This window comes from Bubalus kerabau, chromosome 20, assembly GCF_029407905.1.
Source record: "Bubalus kerabau isolate K-KA32 ecotype Philippines breed swamp buffalo chromosome 20, PCC_UOA_SB_1v2, whole genome shotgun sequence".
NCBI lineage: Eukaryota > Metazoa > Chordata > Mammalia > Artiodactyla > Bovidae > Bubalus > Bubalus kerabau.
The window spans coordinates 18,226,426-18,248,084 of NC_073643.1; the positions used below are offsets into that span (position 1 = coordinate 18,226,426).

Here is a 21,659-nt window from a genome sequence, read left to right on the forward strand (position 1 = left end):
TGAAGTGGTGGGACCGGATGCCATGATCTTCGTTTTCTGAATGTTGAGCTTTAAGCCAACTTTTTCACTCTCCTCTTTCACTTTCATCAAGAGGCTTTTTGCTTCCTCTTCACTTTCTGCCATAAGGGTGGTGTCATCTGCGTATCTGAGGTTATTGATATTTCTCCCGGCAGTCTTGATTCCAGTTTGTGTTTCTTCCAGTCCAGCGTTTCTCATGATGCACTCTGCATATAAGTTAAATAAACAGGGTGACAATATACAGCCTTGACGAACTCCTTTTCCTATTTGGAACCAGTCTGTTGTTCCATGTCCAGTTCTAACTGTTGCTTCCTGACCTGCATACAAATTTCTCAAGAGGCAGATCAGATGGTCTGGTATTCCCATCTCTTTCAGAATTGTCCACAGTTTATTGTGATCCACACAGTCAAAGACTTTGACATAGTCAATAAAGCAGAAATAGATGTTTTTCTGGAACTCTCTTGCTTTTTCTATGATCCAGCGGATGTTGGCAATTTGATCTCTGGTTCCTCTGCCTTTTCTAAAACCAGCTTGAACATCAGGAAGTTCACAGTTCACATATTGCTGAAGCCTGGCTTGGAGGGTTTTGAGCATTACTTATAAGTGAGTACTAAAAATATGCCAGGCACTCTTCAAGGCTCTGGTGGTCTGTTCAAATAAAAGGCAATGTCAAGGCTCTCTTGGAGCTTATAATTCTCATGGGGGGGATGTACAATTGAAAGCAAATAAATATCTTAGCATTTATGCCAGAGGTAATAAGTAATATGGGCTTCCCTAGTGGCTCATTTGGAGAAGGCGATGGCACCCCACTCCATTACTCTTGCCTGGCAAATCCCATGGACGGAGGAGCCTGGTAGGCTGCAGTCCATGGGGTTGCGAAGAGTCAGACACGACTGAGCAACTTCACTTTCACTCTTCACTTTCATGCATTGGAGAAGGAAATGGCAACCCACTCCAGTGTCTTGCCTGGAGAATCCCAGGGACCGGGGAGCCTGGCGGGCTGCCGTCTATGGGGTCACACAGAGTCGGACACGACTGAAGCGACTTAGCAGCAGCAGCAGCAGCAACAGTGGCTTATTGGTAAAGAATCTGTCTGCCAAGCAGGAGATGCGCGTTCAGTCCTTGGGTCAGGAAGATCCTCTGGAAGAGGAACTGGCAACCCACTGCAGTATTCTGGCCTGGGAAATCCCAAGGACAGAGGATCCTGTGGGCTATAGCCCATGGAGTTTCAGAGTTGGACATGACTTAGTGACTAAACAGCAGCAGTAATAAGTGCTGTGAAGAAAAATAAGGGGATAAAAAGGAGCAGGGGGTACTGTTTTAGGTTGGTGAGTCAGAGAGGCCTCTTGGGGTAACATTTGAAGAAACTTAATGAAATGAGAAGGAACCTTGAGACTATAGGAGAAGATTCTTCTGCAGAGGGGCTGTCCCTGCAAATTCACAGGCCATCCCCGAGTTGGGAGTATGCTGAAAAGTATTCAGGGAACAGCAAGAAGACACATGGGGCTAGAGTGGAATTTTCCAGAATTATGGGCAGGTTGGAAATGTAGCCAGAGGGCAAGTCATGGATTTTGGATTTTCTTATGAGGGGATGTGAAGTCATGGAAAGGTTTGTTGTTTGTTTGTTTGTTTTTAAGAAGCATTGCATGAAGTGATGTTAAATTAAAAGTACTACTCAGGCAGCTGAATGGAGTAGAGACTATAAGAAGGGGTTAGAGCAGAAGCAGGATTTCGAGCTGAGTCAAGAGACTAGGCAAGAGATGATAAGGTAACTGTAACGAGTGTGCTGAATATCTTTGTATAGGATTTAGCAGGAAAATGTTAAAAAATTATCTGCACATACTCTAATATTCTGTCCTGTGTGTTACTTCCATTTTTCTACCATTTGTGTTTATATACATACATATATATATATACACACACACACAGACATACATATATTTAAGGTACAGTTTACAAGGTCCATTTAATATATTTTAGATATAGCACATCAAGATGATGATAATATTTTAAAATTTATTTTCTGTAGCTTTCTTGCATACACTAGCATTTTCTTAGTTCCTGTGGTCTCTAAGGTATAATTTACTAATACGTACAGTAACTTTTAGATCTTTTCTAGCTATATAATTTTTTCTGCTAAATATAGCTAGTTTGAATTAATATTCCAAAAACTACTACTTACATATCTACTACATTTCCCCCTTTCTCCAGTGTTAACAAAATAAGGGTAGGATTCCTCTTCAGTTTTCTCCCTGTATAGAAATCTTGTGACATATTCCTACAGTATCTTTGTTACCACCCTGGCTTTTATTGCCCAATAAAGAAAATGCCAGCTAATGCTAATTTTTATACCCTGTGAGTTAGTTATTTCCATTATTATCTCCATTTTATAGTGAAAAACTCAAAGAGATTGAGTATTTAATTAGCCCGTGGCCACACTGCCAGTTTATAAAGGTCATCCTAGACGACTGAATGTCTTATGCAGCAGTAAAGTATAATTGCTCGTTATTTCTGCTAATTTTGATATCTGCAGAAGGAAACATTTCAAGCATGCGACTTCAATGGATTTTTTAATTTATCAAACAACAGCTGCTTTTTCAAATGGCTTAGTGACTATCATGCACCTGTTGATAGGCTGGTTCTCTTATGCCATCTCTTGCCACAGATTAACTTGTTTGGGAGCCCAGAAGAAACTGATTATACAATGTATCTTCTGTTAAATTGTCTTTCACTGTTGCCATTTTGAAGGACTTCTGTTACAGAATAAAAATGAGCAGTTACATATCTGTGTTTTTTTATGTTTTTCTTTAGGACCATCTGAATCTGATAATTTTTCTCATAATCTGAGAGGAGTAATCCCTCGAAGTTTTGAATATTTATTTTCCTTAATTGAACGTGAAAAAGAGAAGGTAAAACTTATTGTAAAAATAAAGGGAATTCTATGCAATATCTACTTTTGAGTAGTAACTGCTAATAATAGTTCATGATACATGGAGGGGTATAATTGGTCATCTACACGTGGATAGGCTAGAGTGGTATAAAAAAATCCTTCAGTTCTCAAGATAAAATTAAGGATTCTGAGTTTTCTATTTCTAAAGGTTTTTAGTCTATAAAACATGCATCATCCTTGACCTGACATTAAAAGAAAGTAGAAAGTAGTGCTTCTTAGACACTCAGATTTTACAAAAGAGAAAGTGTAAAGAAACTCTTAACTGAGGAAAATGATTCATGAAGCCGCATCACCTACCTGCACCTAGGCTGACAGTAGTAACGGGCCATCTTTTCCTCCTTTACCCGCTACCATCTGACCATGATCTTGCTTCACACTTGGTGTGGCTCTGTTGTCCTGGCTACGTGGGCTTCCATTTTGCTTTAGCTCCCAGATTGGGCCATTCTCTTTATTGTGCATTGTTACCTTAGTGAATTCCAGGCTTAAGAGCCATTAGTGTTCTGTATTCTATTACCTGTGTGCCAGGGAGACTGATATATAACATTGAGTTACCACTTAACTCCTTTGCAGAAACTATCTCTTACCATTGTGGTTAGACAAGCATATTACGTGCCAGTGAAATAGATTTAGTGACATGCATTTCTGTGGTTAAAAATCCTATAGCAAGGCTTTTTATTTATTTATTTTTTTAAGAGAGGCTTTTAAAATGCCTTATTTTCTGTCATTTGAAAAATAAAACACTTGATTCAGATACACTTATGAGGAAGTCCAGTGTATATGACAGGTGAAACTAGAATTGCTATTTTCATCCCAAGGAAATCAAGTTATGTAACTATGTATGGTGATGGATGTTAACTAGACTTACGATCATTTTGCAGTATATACAAATATCAAATCATTGTGTTGTATGCCTGAAACTAGTGTAATGCTCTATATCAATTATACCTCAATTAAGCGAAAAATGGAATTGCCCATTTGGCATGCTCAAGTCCTAGTTCCCTATCTTGGTTCTGAGGTATTGTTGGAAATGTCAGGGCTCCTGGAACCACGGTTTGATGCTGCTTAAAACTGTTAATGATGTGTTGAAACTAGTAACCTATGTTTTTAAACTGACTTTTAAGTATCTTGTATTGTATAAAGGATAATATTTGTAGGAAATTTATATGTTTTGAAGTGAGTGAAAAGATGAGTGCTCATGAAAGGTAGGGATGAACTCATGACAATATCCCTAAACCAGCCTTCTCTTTTACAGGCTGGAGTTGGAAAGAGTTTTCTTTGTAAGTGTTCATTTATTGAGATCTACAACGAGCACATCTATGACCTGCTGGACTCTGCATCGGCTGGACTGTACATAAGGGAGCATATTAAGAAGGGGGTCTTTGTTGTTGGTGCAGTAGAACAGGTGGTGACCTCAGCGGCTGAAGCCTATCAGGTACCCTACTTTGAATGATTTGCTCCATAGACAACATAGCATGCTGTGAAGAACGCCTTGACCTCAAAAAAAAGAAAGAATTGTGTTACTAAAGATATTTTGTAAAGCCATAGCCAGGATGTTCATGAGAAGGAAAGAAAAAAAGAGTATGACCATATTTTATAAATTTCCCCTTTGTTAAAGTAGATGTTTGACCCCTTGATTTTGGGTTAGTTTGGTGTTGTTCATTCCATTCATTCACTATCTGTCTGCACCAGGCCTTAGTTGTGGTGTGCAGAATCTAGTTCCCTGACCAAGGATTGAACCTGGGCCCCTTGCATTAGGAGTGCAGAGTCTTAACCACTGGACCACCAGGGAAGCCCCACACTTTTTTTAAGCTAATAGTATTTTGAAATTTGTCTCATGTTTAAGTGAGAATTGCTCTTTTCTCTTTGCAGCTGTGTAAATGTCATTATTTATCTAATATTTAATATACAGTATTTGGTGTTATGAAAACAAAGCATGAATTAATTAACCAAAAAATAAAAGGTATAAACAATTTTATTTTTATGCTGTGACTGGTTAATAGGGTTATAACAGCTCTATTCATTGAGTATATGTGCTGAAGCCTATACTAACTTTTTTGTATACATTATTTCATTTAATTTTTTATCTGCTTTTTGAGGTAAGCTACTAATTTCTTTATTTATCCAATACATATTGTGACCTTGCCACTCAAAAATGTAGTTCTCATACTATCAGTGTCACCTGGGAGCTTGTTAGAAATGCAGGATCTCAGCCTCGACTTCACGTCTATTGAATCAGAATCTGAATTTTAGTGGGACTAGGTGGTGAGCGTGCGTATTACAGTTTGAGATGTTCTGCACTGTGAGGGAGGTACCCACATTCCCATTTTACACATATGGCACTGAGCCTTGAAAAGATCACTTGGCCCCAGACCACACAACCGGTAGACAGTGGAGACAAGGGTTGAACTGGTGGTATTCATCTGATTTTAGAGCCTGCTATCTGAACCTTCATGTAGCCTGCCTGCCACAGGGAACAGGAAGTAAAAACAAATACTCTGTAGACCAAAAGGACTGACAAAGCTTTGGGCTTGCAGGTAATTTTGAGATTTACTTTATCTGACTTCTCATAGTTTTGGTTAAGAAAAGGGTTTAGAGAGATTTTACGACTTGCATTAATACAAATAGAGAAATAGAGAAATGGCAAAACCCATTTTAGATCCTATGCCTTCAGATTTCCTGCTTGTTTGGTCTCATGACCTAGAGAAGAAACAAAAAAGGAAAGGGAAAGGAAAGTTAGCGTGCGTACTTGTGTATGTTCCTCAGTAGACCAGTAGTCTCACACCACCCTTTACAGATTTCCTGCTGATGTTTGTAGCTGTTGTGAAAACGTGGAAGTTGTGATCATGTATTTTCCTTTTGCCTAGGTGTTGTCTGGTGGGTGGAGAAACAGACGTGTCGCCTCAACATCAATGAATAGAGAATCCTCTAGGTCTCATGCAGTCTTTACAATTACAATAGAGTCGATGGAGAAAAGCCATGAAACTGTGAATATACGGACCTCCCTTCTCAATCTGGTGGATTTGGCAGGATCTGAAAGGCAAAAGGACACCCATGCAGAAGGCATGAGATTAAAGGTAAGATTGGAATTACGGTCTTCAATTCAACTTGACTAAGAATTAGAAGTCAATACCAAGCTCAGTATTTTGATGGCTACAAAGCATTAAGAAATTGGTTCTATCCTAAAGGTATAGAAAATTTTGTGGTAGTGTAGGGACAGTAAACATAATGCGATATGACAAGTGTCAGGAGCAAGAGTATTTGAATTCACTGTCACCCAAAAAGGCCGATGGTATGAGTGATAGAGGAAGAAGGATATGACATGCCCCTTACTTGGGGGAAGTGTGGGAAAGAAGTAGTTCTGGAGTTAAGGGTTAAAGACTTCATTCTAGGCTGAGGCATTACCAGAGGTTCCCAATAATATGAACTACTAATGTATATACGTATTGTGGTCTTCCCAGGTGGCTGAGTGGTTAAAGAATCTGCCTGCAGTGCAGACGTGGGTTCAGTCCCTGGGTCAGGGAAGATCCCCTGGAGGAGGGTACGGCAACCCACTCCAGTATTCTTGCTTGGAGAATTCCATTGGATTGAGGAGCCTGGCAGGCTACAGTCCATACAGTTGCAAAGAGTTGGACGCGACTGAAGCGACTGAGCACACATGCATATGCATTGTAACATGTACTGTCAACAAAATATGTGGATTCTACATGTTAGGATATATGAGTGCAGAGAGCGAAGACTCAGAAATGGTAGAGGAAAGTGTGCTGTTTGTCTTAAAAGCGAGGATTTGAGCCTCCTGAGCTCTCAGACAGCGTCAGGCTGTCTCACATTTGTGTTTATACGGTGACATAAAGCAAAGAAAAATAGCATATGTTCATAATAGGATATATGCTGGGTCTTTTCGAAATGCTTCATATAAAACTATTTAACCTTCCTAAGAATTCTAGGACATTATACTATTATCCTTGCTATTTTGAAGAAACAGAATTAAATTTTCCAGGGGCACGTGATTGAGTTGAGCTGAGATTGAAGCAGTAGTCCAGCTCCACAGACAGTGGAGCTGTGGGCCTAAACCACTTTTAAGGATGGTAACAGTGGCAGCTCTGAACTCAGTGCATCTTGTTAATAATTTCCTTTTCTTCTCTCTTTTTTCTATACTCCCATCTCTGCAGACTCAGTTATCAAAAATACGCTGCCTAAAGTAAAAGATTTAACCCAAACATTTTTCTCCCCAAACCACTCTTTTAAAGAAATTTTATGTTTACATATAATAAATGTAAATTCTAATTGACATTTGATAAATGTAAATTCTAATTTACAGAATTAGAGTGAATGGTCTCTTATCTATAATATGCTCATTAATAGCTTTGTGGGACATGGGAGTGGGACGTTAGTTACCATACCTTTATAATGTAGCAAACATTTTAACATAAAAGGCTTGAAAAATATGCTTATAATTTACTACTTTAACATGTTTTCCTCTATTCTCTTCTTGATTTTATCCCTGCCTATAGGTCAGTTGAAAACTATTACAATCATGAGTTGATAACAGTATTTTTTTCCTTCAATGACTTTTGTGTTTGAATTTGAATAGTATTAGAATTGCAGTGTGTGCCTCAATAGGAAAAGGTTAGGGGACAGTTGAGGACATCTTTTTGCTGAAAAGTTACTTACCCTTAACTAACATTGTCCCTGTCTTGCCTTTCCATTCAAACTTACCACCCTGCTAGGTATATTTTAATTCAAAATACTAAAAGGAAATCAGTGCACCTCAATTTTTGTTCCTTTTCCCTAACACCCTAGGAAGCAGGTAACATAAACCGATCATTGAGCTGCCTGGGCCAGGTGATTACTGCGCTTGTCGATGTGGGTAATGGAAAACAGAGACATATTTGCTACAGAGACTCCAAACTTACCTTCTTACTCCGGGTAAAGTAGATCACTGGGTTCCTGAGCCCCTTTTTTAGTTATGTTCACTATGAACATAACTATGTTATGTTTTTTTATGTTCTTTTGCGTTATGGTTTATCACAGGGTATTGAATATAGTTGCCTGTGTTATATAGTAGATCTTGCTGTTTATCCATCCTACCTATAATAGTTTACATCTGCTAATACCAAACTCCCAGTCCTTCCCTCCCCCACCCACCTTCCCTTTGACAGTCACAAGTCTGTTCTCTATGTCTGTGAGTCTGTTTCTGTTTCATGCTGCTAAGTCGCTTCAGTCGTGTCCGACTCTGTGCGACCCCAAAGACAACAGCCCATCAGGCTCCACCTTCCCTGGGATTCTCCAGGCAAGAACACTGGAGTGGGTTGCCATTTCCTTCTCCAATGTATGAAAGTGAAAAGTGAAAGTGAAGTCGCTCAGTCTTCGACTTAGCGACCCCATGGACTGCAGCCTACCGTGCTCCTCTGTCCATGGGATTTTCCAGGCAAGAGTACTGGAGTGGGGTGCCATTGCCTTCTCTGTTTATGTTTCATAGATAGGTTCGTTTATGCCATATCTTTTGGTTTCTCCCTTGAAATGTGTGCCATTTGTATCATTAAACAGGATTCCCTTGGAGGTAATGCCAAAACAGTCATAATTGCAAATGTTCATCCTGGATCTAGGTGTTTTGGTGAAACCCTGTCAACGCTTAATTTTGCTCAAAGAGCCAAGCTGATTAAAAACAAGGTAAAATACTGAGTATATTTAAGTAAATTTAAAAAATATTGAAGCTTGCAGCATTTCACTTTTGTAATTGCCCTGAAATTAACATTAGCTTTTATTTATTTCTCTGTTGTGAAAGCCTAACTGTAAGCAAGGTTTCTGTTTTCATCTTTCCTAGCCTTCTGTATAGATCATGTAATTTGAGACCTAGATTAGGTCTTATGGTCATTATTGTTTGGCCTGTTTTTTCTTAAGGGAAGGGAAAGTTTTTCCTTTGTAATTGGGTTGGAGACTAAATTTATGTACCTAAACCATGCTAGCAGAGCTGGGTGCTAAGGGTGAGAGGATCCACTATGAAAATAATTTTGATGAGCTTGACAAACTTTGTCTTTCAAGTTGTCTGTAACTCCAGGGATTCCTTGTTTTTCTTTCTATACCAGAAGTTTCTGGGACTTCCCTGGCAGTCCAGTGGTTAAGACTCTGCTTCCACTTCAGGGGATGTGCATTTGATACCTGATCCGGGAACTAGATCCCACATGCTGCACAGCATGGCCAAAAAGAAAGAGCGGAAAAAAAAAAAAGTTTATTTGATATTCTTGTACATCGGTGGTCCAAAAAGTTTTCATGTAAAGGGTCCAAGTGATAAATAATTCCAGCTTCTTGGACTGTGGATTGTATGGTCTCTGCCCCCACTACTCATCTCTGCTTTTTGTAGTAAGAAAGCAGCTGTAGATGCTGTGTAAACACATGAGCACAGCTGTGGTCAAGCAGCACTTGGCTAACCCCTGGTGCAGACTGTCAAAAGACCAAGGATTCCCCACTTGTTTTGGAGAGGTTGGTTGGAGGCCTCTTTGGTTCTAAACAGAAGAATCAAAATGCATATATTGGCAAATTAATTTCCTTTCTCTTTCAAAGGCAACAGTGGTTATTCTTACCCCACAAAATAGACTCCCTGATCATCTCATCATGGTAAAAGCAAAGAGGTTCATGATGCCTCTTCCATTGGATAAGTCAGAAGAGTATGGGTCTCCTTATTCATTCATTTTACTGGATTACTACTACTACTACTAAGTCACTCCAGTCGTGTCCGACTCTGTGTGACCCCATAGACGGCAGCCCACCAGGCTCCCCCGTCCCTGAGATTCTTGAGGCAAGAACACTGGAGTGGGTTGCCATTTCCTTCTCCAGTGCATGAAAGTGAAAAGTGAAAGTGAAGTTGTTCAGTCGTGTCCGACCCTCAGTGACCCCATGGACTGCAGCCTACCAGGCTCCTCCATCCATGGGATTTTCCAGGCAAGAGTACTGGAGTGGCGTGCCATTGCCTTCTCCGTTTATTGGATTATGACCTCTTTATAGGATATCTGTAATACAAGGAGGAGAAATCATTAACATTTCCTGACCCTATCTCTTGGGACTTACTAGAAGTTTTTGGAGAATGGAAAGCTGCAGGGATAATTAGAATTATGACATCACCAATGTGAGATTGTGATGTCATAGTGTATAGGAGTGCCTTGTGATGAGGCTGTCCTTAAGAAGCAGAAACAACTGGAAATGACTTCTTAACATATGAAATAAGAAAAGTAGGAACCTTGTACTAGTCACTATCAATGGTAAGTCCTCTGCTGCAGCCTCCCAGGGGAAAGTGACTCAGATATTGGGGACTTAAGAGTGAACAGTCCTTCCCAGTGGGCAGACCCAACCTAAGAGAGGAACATGGGAAGCTTGTTGTCAGAGATTTCCCTCTCACTCTGGAGTATTGGGTATTTGATTTGGTTGGTACTCAGCTCTTGGCCTTTTTTTTTTAATTATTATTATTAAAAAAATTTTTTTGACTCTGCCAAGTCTTAGTTGTGGCATGTGGGATCTAGTTCCCTAATCAGGGACAGAACCCAGGCCCTCTGCATTGGGAGTACTGAGTCTTAGTCACTGGACCACCAGCGAAGTCCCCATTAGCTCTTGAGTCTTGCTAACACCGTGTGGGTTTTGTGAGACTGTGAACTCCTTAGAAGTCTTCTGAGAGAAGACATTTATTTGAAAGAGCATTTACTGTGATAATAAAACACAAATGGAGTTGTCAAACCACCTCCCCCTTCTATGAGGACTGTTAGGAAGACACAGGGTTGAATTTCTCTGGACAGGGTGGAGCCAGGGGAGCTCAGGCCAGCCCTGTAGTTCCTCACCCCTCTTTAGTGAGCAAAGACGGCGAGATGACACCAAGGGAGGTGTTTGCCCTTCTTCATGGGGTGGGGCTGTCAGTCACAGGAAAAAGCAGTGTTACGTGCATATACGCTGACCCCAGTAGTGAATCGGGATTCCCTGATAACTCAGTTGGTAAAGAATCCACCTGCAATGCAGGAGACCCTGGTTCGATCCCTGGGTTGGGAAGATCCCTCAGAGAAGGGAAAGGCTACCCACTCCAATATTCTGGCCTGGAGAACTCCATGGACTGTATAGTCCATGGGGTCACAAAGAGTCAGACACGACTGAGCGACTTTCACTTCACTTCAGGAGTGAACCAGCCCAGCAGGGCCCAGGGCTGCTGCTGCTACTGCTGCTAAGTCACTTCAGTCGTGTCCGACTCTGTGTGACCCCATAGATGTCAGCCCACCAGGCTCTCCTGCCCCTGGGATTCTCCAGGCAAGAACACTGGAGTGGGTTGCCATTTCCTTCTCCAATGCATGAAAGTGAAAAAGTGAAAGTAAGTCGCTCAGTCGTGTCCGACTCTTAGCGACCCCATGGACTGCAGCCTACCAGGCTCCTCCGTCCATGGGATTTTCCAGGCAAGAGTACTGGAGTGGGATGCCATTGCCTTGTAAACAGATTAGAGACCTAAGTGGGGCATAGGGAGGGGAGGGAAAGAGTCTCTGGTTCTAGGTGTGATGGCACAGGGAAAAGAAGCCTCCCCTCCCCTCCAGCACACCAATTCTGGAAGCCTTCGGACTCTTGGTGAGATGCAAGTGTCAATTTGTTTGGTCTTCATCACTCCAAACCATACAAACAAATATAAACACAAGACTATATGACTCAAAAAGCATTCTTTTAATGGTTAAAAAAAAAAAATTCTTGAACAGGCAGTGGTAAATGAAGACACACAAGGAAACGTGACCCAGCTCCAAGCTGAAGTGAAGAGACTCAAAGAGCAACTGGCCCAGCTTACTGCAGGGCAAATGCTACCAGAAAGCTTGTGCACCGTAGGTAAGATGAGCTCAGTGTCCTTTAAGCTGAGGAGATCTAGGTGTGGATGTAGTATGGGAGACCTCCGATGACAGGCACAGCACTGTATGGCTATCCAGATTTCTCACGAGTATCTGTTTGTGTTTATTTCACCTGCATAGAAACCAGACGTGGTTACTACAGATACTGAATTCACAGTTACTGCAGGTGCTGAGTTCTGTGAGAGGTGTTGGGGGGGCGGTGTAGAAGTAATTTTGAAAATGCATCCCTAATAAGTGCTAAAAAAAGAGATACTAGTAAATCACTCAGATCCATTTCCGGATTCTGTCATATGTAATCTTTATATGTTTACTAAATTGGATATCAGAGACTTACTTTTCTTCAAAGAATAGGTAACTTGTAGACTGAGTTAATTTGAAATTCATCATGTGGTGATGAGAGTCTGATTCTTTTAGAGTAATAGAGAGCAGTCCATCAAAGGCTATTCCAGCTCATTGCTTATTCTTAAAATTTGAGAGATAAAACATTTTTCCTATTTCCTTTTCTTTTTTACTGGACCCATTACAGATAAAGATGAGACTAACTACATCAAGTATTTCCGAGAGGCAATGTTATTCTTTAAGAAATCTGAACAGGAAAAGAAGGTAGGAAACTTTACTGTAAAGGGGATTCAAGATATTTTAGGCTTTCACTGTATGGAACTTTTCTGAGTAAAATAAATGGCAAAAGTCAGTAAAACAAAGGAAGACTGAAACACTTAATTTTGACTTTGAGATTAAATGTGAAGTTAGTGTTTGTTGCTTGGTTTGTGGAAATTTAGGGAAGCCCAGTTATTTTTTATGTCTAATCAAATTTTGAACTTCGTAAGTCTCTGGTAGAAAAAGTTACGCAATTGGAAGATCTCACCCTCAAAAAAGAAAAATTCATTCAGTCAAATAAAATGATCGTGAAATTCCGAGAGGATCAAATAATGCGCCTGGAAAAGCTCCACAGGGAATCCCGGGGAAGTTTTCTGCCCGAGGAGCAGGACCGTTTGCTGTCGGAACTGAGGGATGAGATTCAAACTCTGAGAGAACAAGTGAGTACGTGACATTCACAGTAATTCTAAAAATAAGAGATTCAGGACAAGTAAAAGTCAGTCACCAGACTGGTCAGCAAATTCTTGTAATGCAAGAGAAAGTGTTTTAAATGAATTGAGCTGACAGTATCATTATATAATTCAAACACTCCCCCACCCCACTACATATGCGCGTGCGCACACACACCCCCCCCATTTTTCTAAAACAGTAAAACCTGAAGGGAAAAGGGAGGAAGCTGTGACGTTGCTGCTGTGGCCCTGGCAGGCCAGGTACAGCTCCTGCCAGGGGGCAGTTGGGGTTATCAGAGTCAGTTTGCAGTTGAGCTCATCAAAGTTTTGTTGTTTTTCCTTTTCCCTGGGAGGATGGATAGTTGACACCAGGCACATTATTAAGAAACAAAGATAATCTCTTATCAGAGTGTACATTTTTCAAGAGGTCTTTATGCATTTTCAGACCAATACAGATATTTTGGCTTTTATTCCTTTTGTGCACAAAAGACAGCTGCCATATACACTTCTCTGCACCTTGCCCTTTTCATTTACTGTATCTTGAGGGGCATTTCGCTGTAGTCAGTGGAGAGCTTTATTATTTTCAATGTGTTAATTGAAGCAGTCTTCCTTGCATGAAGAGTCGGCCACAGGGTACACCCTGTATGCTTATCGAAGGTGTCTGGGTGAGTTTCAAGAGTAGATGGAGAAGTTTCAAATTTTCAGACCAAACGTAGACTTGAGAGTTGTAGGATATGCACATATTCAGTCTGATCATAAAAACTGAGGTGGCTCTCCATAGTTCCTGTGGTGTCCACAGTGTTTTCTGTTGGTTTTCAGAGAAACTTGTTCTCTAAAATGGTCACGTTTGTAAATATATGTCTCTGATTCTTCCATGTCACAGATAGAGCACCACCCCAGAGTGGCAAAATATGCTATGGAAAATCATTCCCTCAGGGAGGAGAACAGAAGACTGAGACTGTTAGAGCCTGTGAAAAGAGCCCACGAAATGGATGCCCAGACCATTGCAATCCTGGAAAAAGCCTTCTTCGAAGTATCTGGAACAGAGAAAAATGACAAAAGTAAGACATGATTGTTGTAAACATGTCTTCTAGGGGCAGGGAGATTGTTTATAAGGACCTGGATATTGCCTCGCCCTGAGGGTTTGCACTTAGCCTCCAGACTTGGTGTGCAAATTTCCTATATACATACTTATTCTTCATGTAGGCTAATAGATACCCATGAGCAAGGAAATACTCCTATATCTCTGTCTTGCAGATCGTGATACTTTACATTTTTATTACTTGGAATTTTCCTGTGTTAAGTATTTGAAAAGTGCTTAACTAATGACAATCTGAATGACTGTAGAGCTGAGATCTTTATCCCCCTGATGAACAACCATATGGCGTGAGAGATTGGTCAGAGCGGTCAGACTCACGGTCCAGCCAGCACAGTTTTTGATCCTGATGTCTTGTTTGCGGGTCATCTTGCCACTGTCGGTTCTGTTAGGTATACATTAGTTCTTTAAGTTTACTGTTACTCTCTGAAAAGTGGTTTAGTTAGTACTAATCTAACTTACAGGCTTGGCAGCTATTGGTATTAATGCTATGGGATTTGGTGACAGTCTGTGTTTGCTCATTCTTTGAGTATTTTCGTGGCCTTTTATCATACTCTGTTTCAGTCCTTGTTTCTTTTTAGGTTGAAATGAATTTAGTTGAAATGAAGATTCTAATCTTTTTATACTGCAATGATAAAGAAAAAAAAGTTTTATAAATTTCCTTTTCCAAGCCTTTTTCCATTCTGTTATGAATTAACAAAAGAATAAAATTCTTGGAATATGGCTTGTAGAGAGACCATGATTTTAGATGCAAAGTTAAAATCAGATTTTTTTGCATTATATATCCTACAGTGCTCTATATTTCATTGGCCATTTTGGCCTCGATAGTACCTTAACTTACTATCTTCCAAAGATACTAATGGTAATTTCTGGACCTCACTATCTTCTAAACATCATTCTCTGAACAATTTTTATGTGGTATTCTCCCATACTGAAACTCAGTGGCACTCTCTTCAACAAATTCAGTCATCTGTGGAATTCCTAAAAATTAGTATTTTCTACTTGGTAGATGATACCAAGTTCTTTGAACTGGCTACCTTTGCTGTTTATCTCCTTTGCTAAAAATTCATTGACTGCTGACACTAATTCATGCAAAATTCAACTGGTGATACTTCTCTATCCCGCAGTGTGGGTGTTATACTTCAGTCATTATTTGTTCTTTTCTCTTAGTGGAAAAAGTGTTGCTTTAAATATGCCCCTTCATCCTGTTGCTTCACAGCTTCACAAAAACAACTTTTAATCCTCTTCAACACACTCTGTTGTATCTTATATCTCCTCTTGAGTTACAGGCTCTTGTATTTTAGGGTTCATTTTCCAATGATTTCTCGTTTTTCCTCCTTGTGCTTCAAAATTGATACTTGGCAGAGAACTTAGAAATTGTATTCTGTGATTTTCTGTCTTTCAAAGGCCAGGTTGTTTCCTTATTATCAGGTCAGCAAGGATTCTCCCCAAAAGCTCTGAAAGAGCCGTGTTCATTAGCAAACACTGAGAAGTTAAAAGCACAACTCCTGCAAGTTCACACAGAGCTGAATAATTCAAAGCAAGAGTATGAAGAATTCAAAGAACTAACTAGGTAAAGTATAAATACACATTCATACTTACTGTTTCAATGTCCTTGAATGTTGATTTGTCTAGTGTTTAGCCTGGTTAGGATTTTAGTTGAGCATTTACCTTAAATATTCTAATATAGCAGCTAACTTGTTTTGACATGAAGCAAAAGGGCTTGCATCTTGCTCTTTTCTTTTTCTTAAGTCATTTTTTAAAAACTGAGGTAAAATTGACCTAAACCTCTAGTCTTTAATAATATATTTAGTAAACTAGATGATACAAATCTTTTGAGGATATACTTATTGAGATGAGTATCTGTTAAACTTATTTGTGAATTCTTTATCTGACCACAAAATTTAAATCATTGCTGTTGTGAATTATATTGGTATTTTTAGAAATTACAGTTTTGTTAATATTCTTGATATACTGTGTAAAAGAAAACAGATAAACCACCTTCATATTATATGTAACTAAGATTAATCCTATTCTAAAAGATAAAGAAATATTTTTTTAAAAAATAATGTGTCACATGGAATTGTTGTTGAATTATTTGGGCTTTTGAGTTGGAGCATACCATTTGCTAGTTGAATACTTTAAACTAGCCATCAATCTCTAAACTGTACCTCACCCAATTGGAAAATGAGGGTAATAATCTGCCAAAGTCTCTGATTAAAGGGATAATTATAAAGTTACGTGAGAGTATAAACTACTCTACGAATGTATGACATTACTTATTACCTGAAATACTCCATTTTATCTTATCTATTAGAAAAAGGCAGGTGGAATTAGAATCAGAGATTCAGTCTTTGCAAAAAGCGAACCTTAATCTTGAAAACCTTTTGGAAGCAACAAAGGTCTGCAAGCGGCAAGAAGTTTCTCAACTGAGTAAAATTCATGCTGAAACACTGAAGGTAGGTAATCTGAAGCTTAAATCAGTGGTGTCTAATTATTTTTTTTTTTAATATTTATTTATTTACTGTGCTGGGTGTTAGTTGCAGCATTTAAACTCTTATTTGCGGCATGTGGGATCTAGTTCCCCAAGCAGGGAATGAACCTGGGCCCCTTGCATTGAGAGGGCTGACTCTTAGCCACTGGTCCGCCAGGGATGTCCCTGCTATTTTATTTTTAAGTGGCATGACCTCTGGGTTTACCTTTTTTTAAATCAACCTTACTTTCCTCACTAATTTGAACTTTCCATATATAAATTGTTCTATTTCTGGACTTTGTATTTTCGTCCAGTGTTCTGACTGTTCACATGATAATGATGTATTGTTTTAATGACCATACCCTTTTATTTTTATATTGACCAGGGAAATCTTCCTAAATTCTTCTTTTTAATAGTGACATTGCACATTTATTTTTTTGTATGAAGTTTTTGTGTTGACTTATCAAGTTTTATTTTTAAAAATCTTTTGACAGTTTTGCTTGACATTGCTTTGAATTGATAAATTTGTTTCCACATGGGCCTTTCTTCTGTGCTGGCTCTGAAGGATACTTTTTCTTTTCTCTTGATGAATAGAATTGTAATTTTATCCTCTCTTCACACAATTACTAAATAAGTTATTCTTTTCATGTGTGCTAATGTTGTTTTCCTAATAATTTTTTTGCTGCAGATCATAACAACACCAACCAAGGCTTATCAACTTAGGTCTCGACCACTACTGAAGTTCAGCCCTGAACCAGAGAGCTTTGGCTCTGCGCAAACCCAGAATTCTAGCAACTTGGATAATGATATCTTAAATGAGCCAGTGCCTCCTGAGATGAGTGAACAAGCTTTTGAAGCCATTTCCGAAGAGCTGAGAATGGTGCAGGTAATGTTCAGTTTTAGAAAGAAGTAGACTTTCACTTCAATAAATTTTCTTTTTCATTTTAACTCTTGGTAATCTGCAGTGTTTGAACCTGTTTAGTATCAAAATCATATCTTTTTAAGGATGTAAGGTCCTTGGGTTTGAAATCAGCCTACTCTTGTTCTTTTAATCCAGCATTTAGCAAGTCACCTTCTGCTTTCCTTGGGGTTTGGTTCTCTTGTGTGTAAAAAGACCAGTTTGCCTCTAGCTTCTAGTTCCAGAACTAATTTATAAGACACACTGTTATATATGCTAAAGAAGATGAAATAGTTTGAAAGAATCTTCAGTTCAATTCAGTTGCTCAGTCATGTCCGACTCCACAACCCCATGAATCACAGCACGCCAGGCCTCCCTGTCCATCACCAACTCCCGGAGTTCACCCAAACTCATGTCCATCGAGTCGGTGATGCCATCCAGCCATTTCATCCTCTGTCGTCCCCTTCTCCTCCTGCCTGCAATCCCTCCCAGCATCAGAGTCTTTTCCCATGAGTCAACTCTTCGCATGAGGTGGCCAAAGTACTGGAGTTTCAGCTTCAGCATCATTCGCTCCAAAGAAATCCCAGGGCTGATCTCCTTCAGAATGGACTGGTTGGATCTCCTTGCAGTCCAAGGGACTCTCAAGAGTCTTCTCCAGCACCACAGTTCAAAAGCATCAATTCTTCGACGCTCAGCCTTCTTCATAGTCCAACTCTCACATCCATACATGACCACCGGAAAAACCATAGCCTTGACTAGACGAACCTTTGTTGGCAAAGTAATGTCTCTGCTTTTCAATATGCTGTCTAGATTGGTCATAACTTTCCTTCCAAAGAGTAAGCGTCTTTTAATTTCATGGCTGCAGTCACCATCTGCAGTGATTTTGGAGCCCAAAAAAATGAAGTCTGACACTGTTTCCACTGTTTCCCCATCTATTTCCCATGAAGTGATGGGACCGGATGCCATGATCTTCGTTTTCTGAATGTTGACCTTTAAGCCAACTTTTTCACTCCCTTCTTTCACTTTCATCAAGAGGCTTTTTAGTTCCTCTTCATTTTCTGCCATAAGGGTGGTGTCATCTGCATATCTGAGGTTATTGATATTTCTCCCGGCAATCTTGATTCCAGCTTGTGTTTCTTCCAGTCCAGCGTTTCTCATGATGTACTCTGCAGATAAGTTAAATAAGCAGGGTGACAATATACAACCTTGACATACTCCTTTTCCTATCTGGAACCAGTCTGTTGTTCCATGTCCAGTTCTAACTGTTGCTTCCTGACCTGCATACAGATTTCTCAAGAGGCAGATCAGGTGGTCTGGTATGATAGTTCAAATTTTAGACAGCTTTCCGTATATTTGAAATAACGCATGAAGTTTGTTTACCTCAGAATTCAGTGATTTATTTTTTGTACAAGTTTTTCTACTGTCTAGTAAGACTTGAAGGTACATCACCTCAAATTCTGAAAGTTTACCTTTCACGGACATGAAGGCCTTATTGGTGAAGTCACTCGATATAGGCTTGAGGAAGTGTCAAAGAAGTCTTAAGATGGCTCTGATGTAGTCTTTGATTTTAATTTTAATCACTTCTTTCCTTTGTGCTTCAAATTACCGACTTTGACAGGCCACGAGTATAATTCTGAACCATGAGAAATCATCAGTATAGTCTGCTTGTTGGCTCCATACTGGCTTCTGATACCTTTGTCCATATGAGGTTTTGCATTGTATATTTTTTAATGCAGGAGAAATGGTGGAACGTTTGAGATGTTCATTAAAAGAATTTTTGACCCCTGAAGTTCTTGTGTTGCAGGAACAAATGAGTGCCCTTCAAGTCAAGTTGGATGAAGAAGAGCATAAAAATGTAAAGCTTCAGCAGCAGATTGACAAACTGGAGCATCATTCTACTCAGATGCAGGAGGTGAGATTGCAGGCATGACCTCAGAAAATGTCTGAACCTCAAATGAAGGAAGGAAGGAAGTGACTTTAGGAAGATTGGGTCAAGGTCTATTTGAGTTGTATTCTCTTACTGTTATTGTTATTTCAGCCACTCCTCTGATAAGGAGACACACACCCCTAGTCTGAATTTAAAACTGCATTTGAAAAACAGAAACAAAGTGATTGTTTGGTATGTGTTTTAGCTTGTCAATATTCCTCTTCCAGTAAATTGATCTCTTTCCCAAAGCTTTTCTCATCAGAAAGAACTGATTGGACCAAACAGCAGCTGGAGCATCTCTCTCAGTTGAACGTCCTTGAAAAGCAGCTTCAAGACACACAGACCAAGAATGACTGTGAGTCTGAACACTGGGAGCGTCCTAATCTGAATGCTATAACTCAGTAACTTTTTACTGATATGGCTTAGTGTTGTGTCTGTGTTTTTAGTTGGTTGGTCCTGTTTATAAAGGGTCATTTTCTCCAAGACTGCTCTCAAAAAAATGATACAAACGTTTGCTTGAAGTTTGAAGACCACTTTGAAAATGCAGTGTCTTAAATGCATATGATGAATGTTTTAAGAGTTTTAGTAGTGACAAAAAAAGCATAAATGACATATTTGTATATATTTGTAGATGTGGGAGTGTCATTTAATTCCACTTTTTCCAGTTTTTCCAGTTTATGTCTCCTTTTATCAAAGTATTTACAGTAGTTTACTAAGACAAAAAAGAAAGCCATTCTCTTTTTGTTTGATCTGTTAAAAAGTTGCCCAGTTTTAATTCCACTTGGAGTTTTTTTTAGAAGACCAGAGTGTTTAACCTATGTTGGAAAGTTCTGGTACATCTCCAAAGGGTTTTCAATAAGTAAAGATTAGGTCACCTAAAGTTTGTTAAAATCTCTTGCATTTTTTCTTATATTAAGAATTTTGATGCACACTCTACAGGAGAAATGTAGAAAAATCAAATGACCTACATGTGAGGGTCAGATACTAACTTTTTTGGGGGTAGGAATATATCAGAATTCAGGCTTCCCTGGTGGCTCAGTGGTGAAGAGTCCACCTGCCAATGCAGGCGATGCAGGTTCGATCCCTGGGTCAGGAAGATGCTCTGGAGAAGGAAATGGCAACCCACTCCAGTATTCTTGCCTGGGAAATTCCATGGACAGAGGAGCTTGGCCGTCTGCAGTCCATGGGGTCACAAGAGTTGGACACAACTTGGCGACTAAAACAACATACCAAAGTCCATGGGTGAGGAAGAGGAAGAAAATAGAAATCTCAGTGTTCCTGGATACCTCCCAGTTAGTAGTTCAACATTTTACACTCAAAATGGTCACTTCAGCTTGTTTTTGCTGATTGTGTGAAGGGTACCTATCAAATTTATTTTCCTATTTTATAAAAACGCATGTGACAAAAAGCCTGTTAAGATTTATTCTGTTTCTTTGTTTTAGTTTTGAAAAGTGAGGTACATGACCTGCGAGTCGTTCTTCATTCTGCAGACAAGGAGCTCTCTTCAGTGAAACTGGAGTACAGTTTATTCAGAGAGAGTCAGGAGAAAGAACTCAACAGCCTTTCCGAGAGACACATGCAGGTCCAGCTTCAACTGGATAATGTCAGGTAGAGTTCTGTTCTGCTTTCAAGTTGCCTGATTGGCTTGTCACCTAGGACTACTTAAAGCACAAGTGCTGTTTACCCAGCTTAGGCTAGTTTAAAAAATTCAGGGGTAATTTATTGGGACTTCCCTAGCTGTCCAGTGGTTAGGACTCTGTGCTTTCACTGCTGAGGGCCCAGGATTGACACCTGATCAGGGAGCTAAGACCCAGCACTCTGTTCCAGGTGGGGCCCAGCGTGTGGGGCCACAGGGGGAAAAAATGGTACTTTATTGATACTGGGAAGCCCCAGAGGTGATTTTGGTTTCAGAGACAGACTAGATTGAGTCTCAAACAATATTGTCAGTATGCACTCCCTTCTCTGCCCACCACCCCTGCCAAGCTTTTCTTCCTGTCTTCCTCCCTCCTTCGGTGCTCTGTTTCCCTCTGTGTATTGCCCTCATTCTCTTCTGCTGTTGAGAACCTTCCTCTTTTTGACAGGGAACAGACTGCCTCAGACAGCTCCATCTTCTGTCTTCTGGTGTAACAATCCCTGCAAAGAAATATTGTCTTTCAGTTGCCATATATCAATCCCAGAGAAAATTGCGGTTATTCTTACTGGAGTCATCTGCTTACTTTTGGACCAGTCATTTACCAAGGGTTGGCCCAGCCTGGGTGATGTGCCTGTTCCCTCTCTCAAGGGAAGGGTGTGCTCTTACTGGACAGTACAAGGTAGACGAAATCAGTAGTAGTCCCCGTTGTCCACCGGAACGCCAGAGGCTGGCTAGTCAGTCAAGTGCTGGTCATCTT

At 39.9% G+C, this 21,659-nt stretch overlaps 1 protein-coding gene and 1 non-coding gene across 3 annotated transcripts in view; one reads left to right on the forward strand and one right to left on the reverse strand.

Annotated features, from left to right (window-relative positions):
- The window catches only part of KIF15 (kinesin family member 15), a 59,041-nt gene that overhangs the window by 20,204 nt on the left and 17,178 nt on the right, over window positions 1-21,659 (forward strand). The window contains exons 6-20 of one of the 2 annotated variants that reach the window (XM_055556947.1): window positions 2,830-2,927; window positions 4,221-4,400; window positions 5,833-6,042; window positions 7,769-7,894; window positions 8,516-8,638; window positions 11,686-11,809; window positions 12,356-12,432; window positions 12,657-12,866; window positions 13,759-13,936; window positions 15,379-15,544; window positions 16,289-16,430; window positions 17,133-17,330; window positions 19,147-19,254; window positions 19,519-19,624; window positions 20,712-20,877. In XM_055556947.1, the coding sequence (XP_055412922.1) occupies window positions 2,830-2,927; window positions 4,221-4,400; window positions 5,833-6,042; window positions 7,769-7,894; window positions 8,516-8,638; window positions 11,686-11,809; window positions 12,356-12,432; window positions 12,657-12,866; window positions 13,759-13,936; window positions 15,379-15,544; window positions 16,289-16,430; window positions 17,133-17,330; window positions 19,147-19,254; window positions 19,519-19,624; window positions 20,712-20,877 (2,212 nt within the window). The remainder of the gene's footprint in view (window positions 1-2,829; window positions 2,928-4,220; window positions 4,401-5,832; window positions 6,043-7,768; window positions 7,895-8,515; window positions 8,639-11,685; window positions 11,810-12,355; window positions 12,433-12,656; window positions 12,867-13,758; window positions 13,937-15,378; window positions 15,545-16,288; window positions 16,431-17,132; window positions 17,331-19,146; window positions 19,255-19,518; window positions 19,625-20,711; window positions 20,878-21,659) is intronic. The other variant, XM_055556948.1, reaches the window with a different exon arrangement.
- On the reverse strand, window positions 4,685-4,757 carry TRNAR-CCU (transfer RNA arginine (anticodon CCU)). Its single transcript has one exon. It is a non-coding gene; the product is annotated as a tRNA-Arg (tRNA).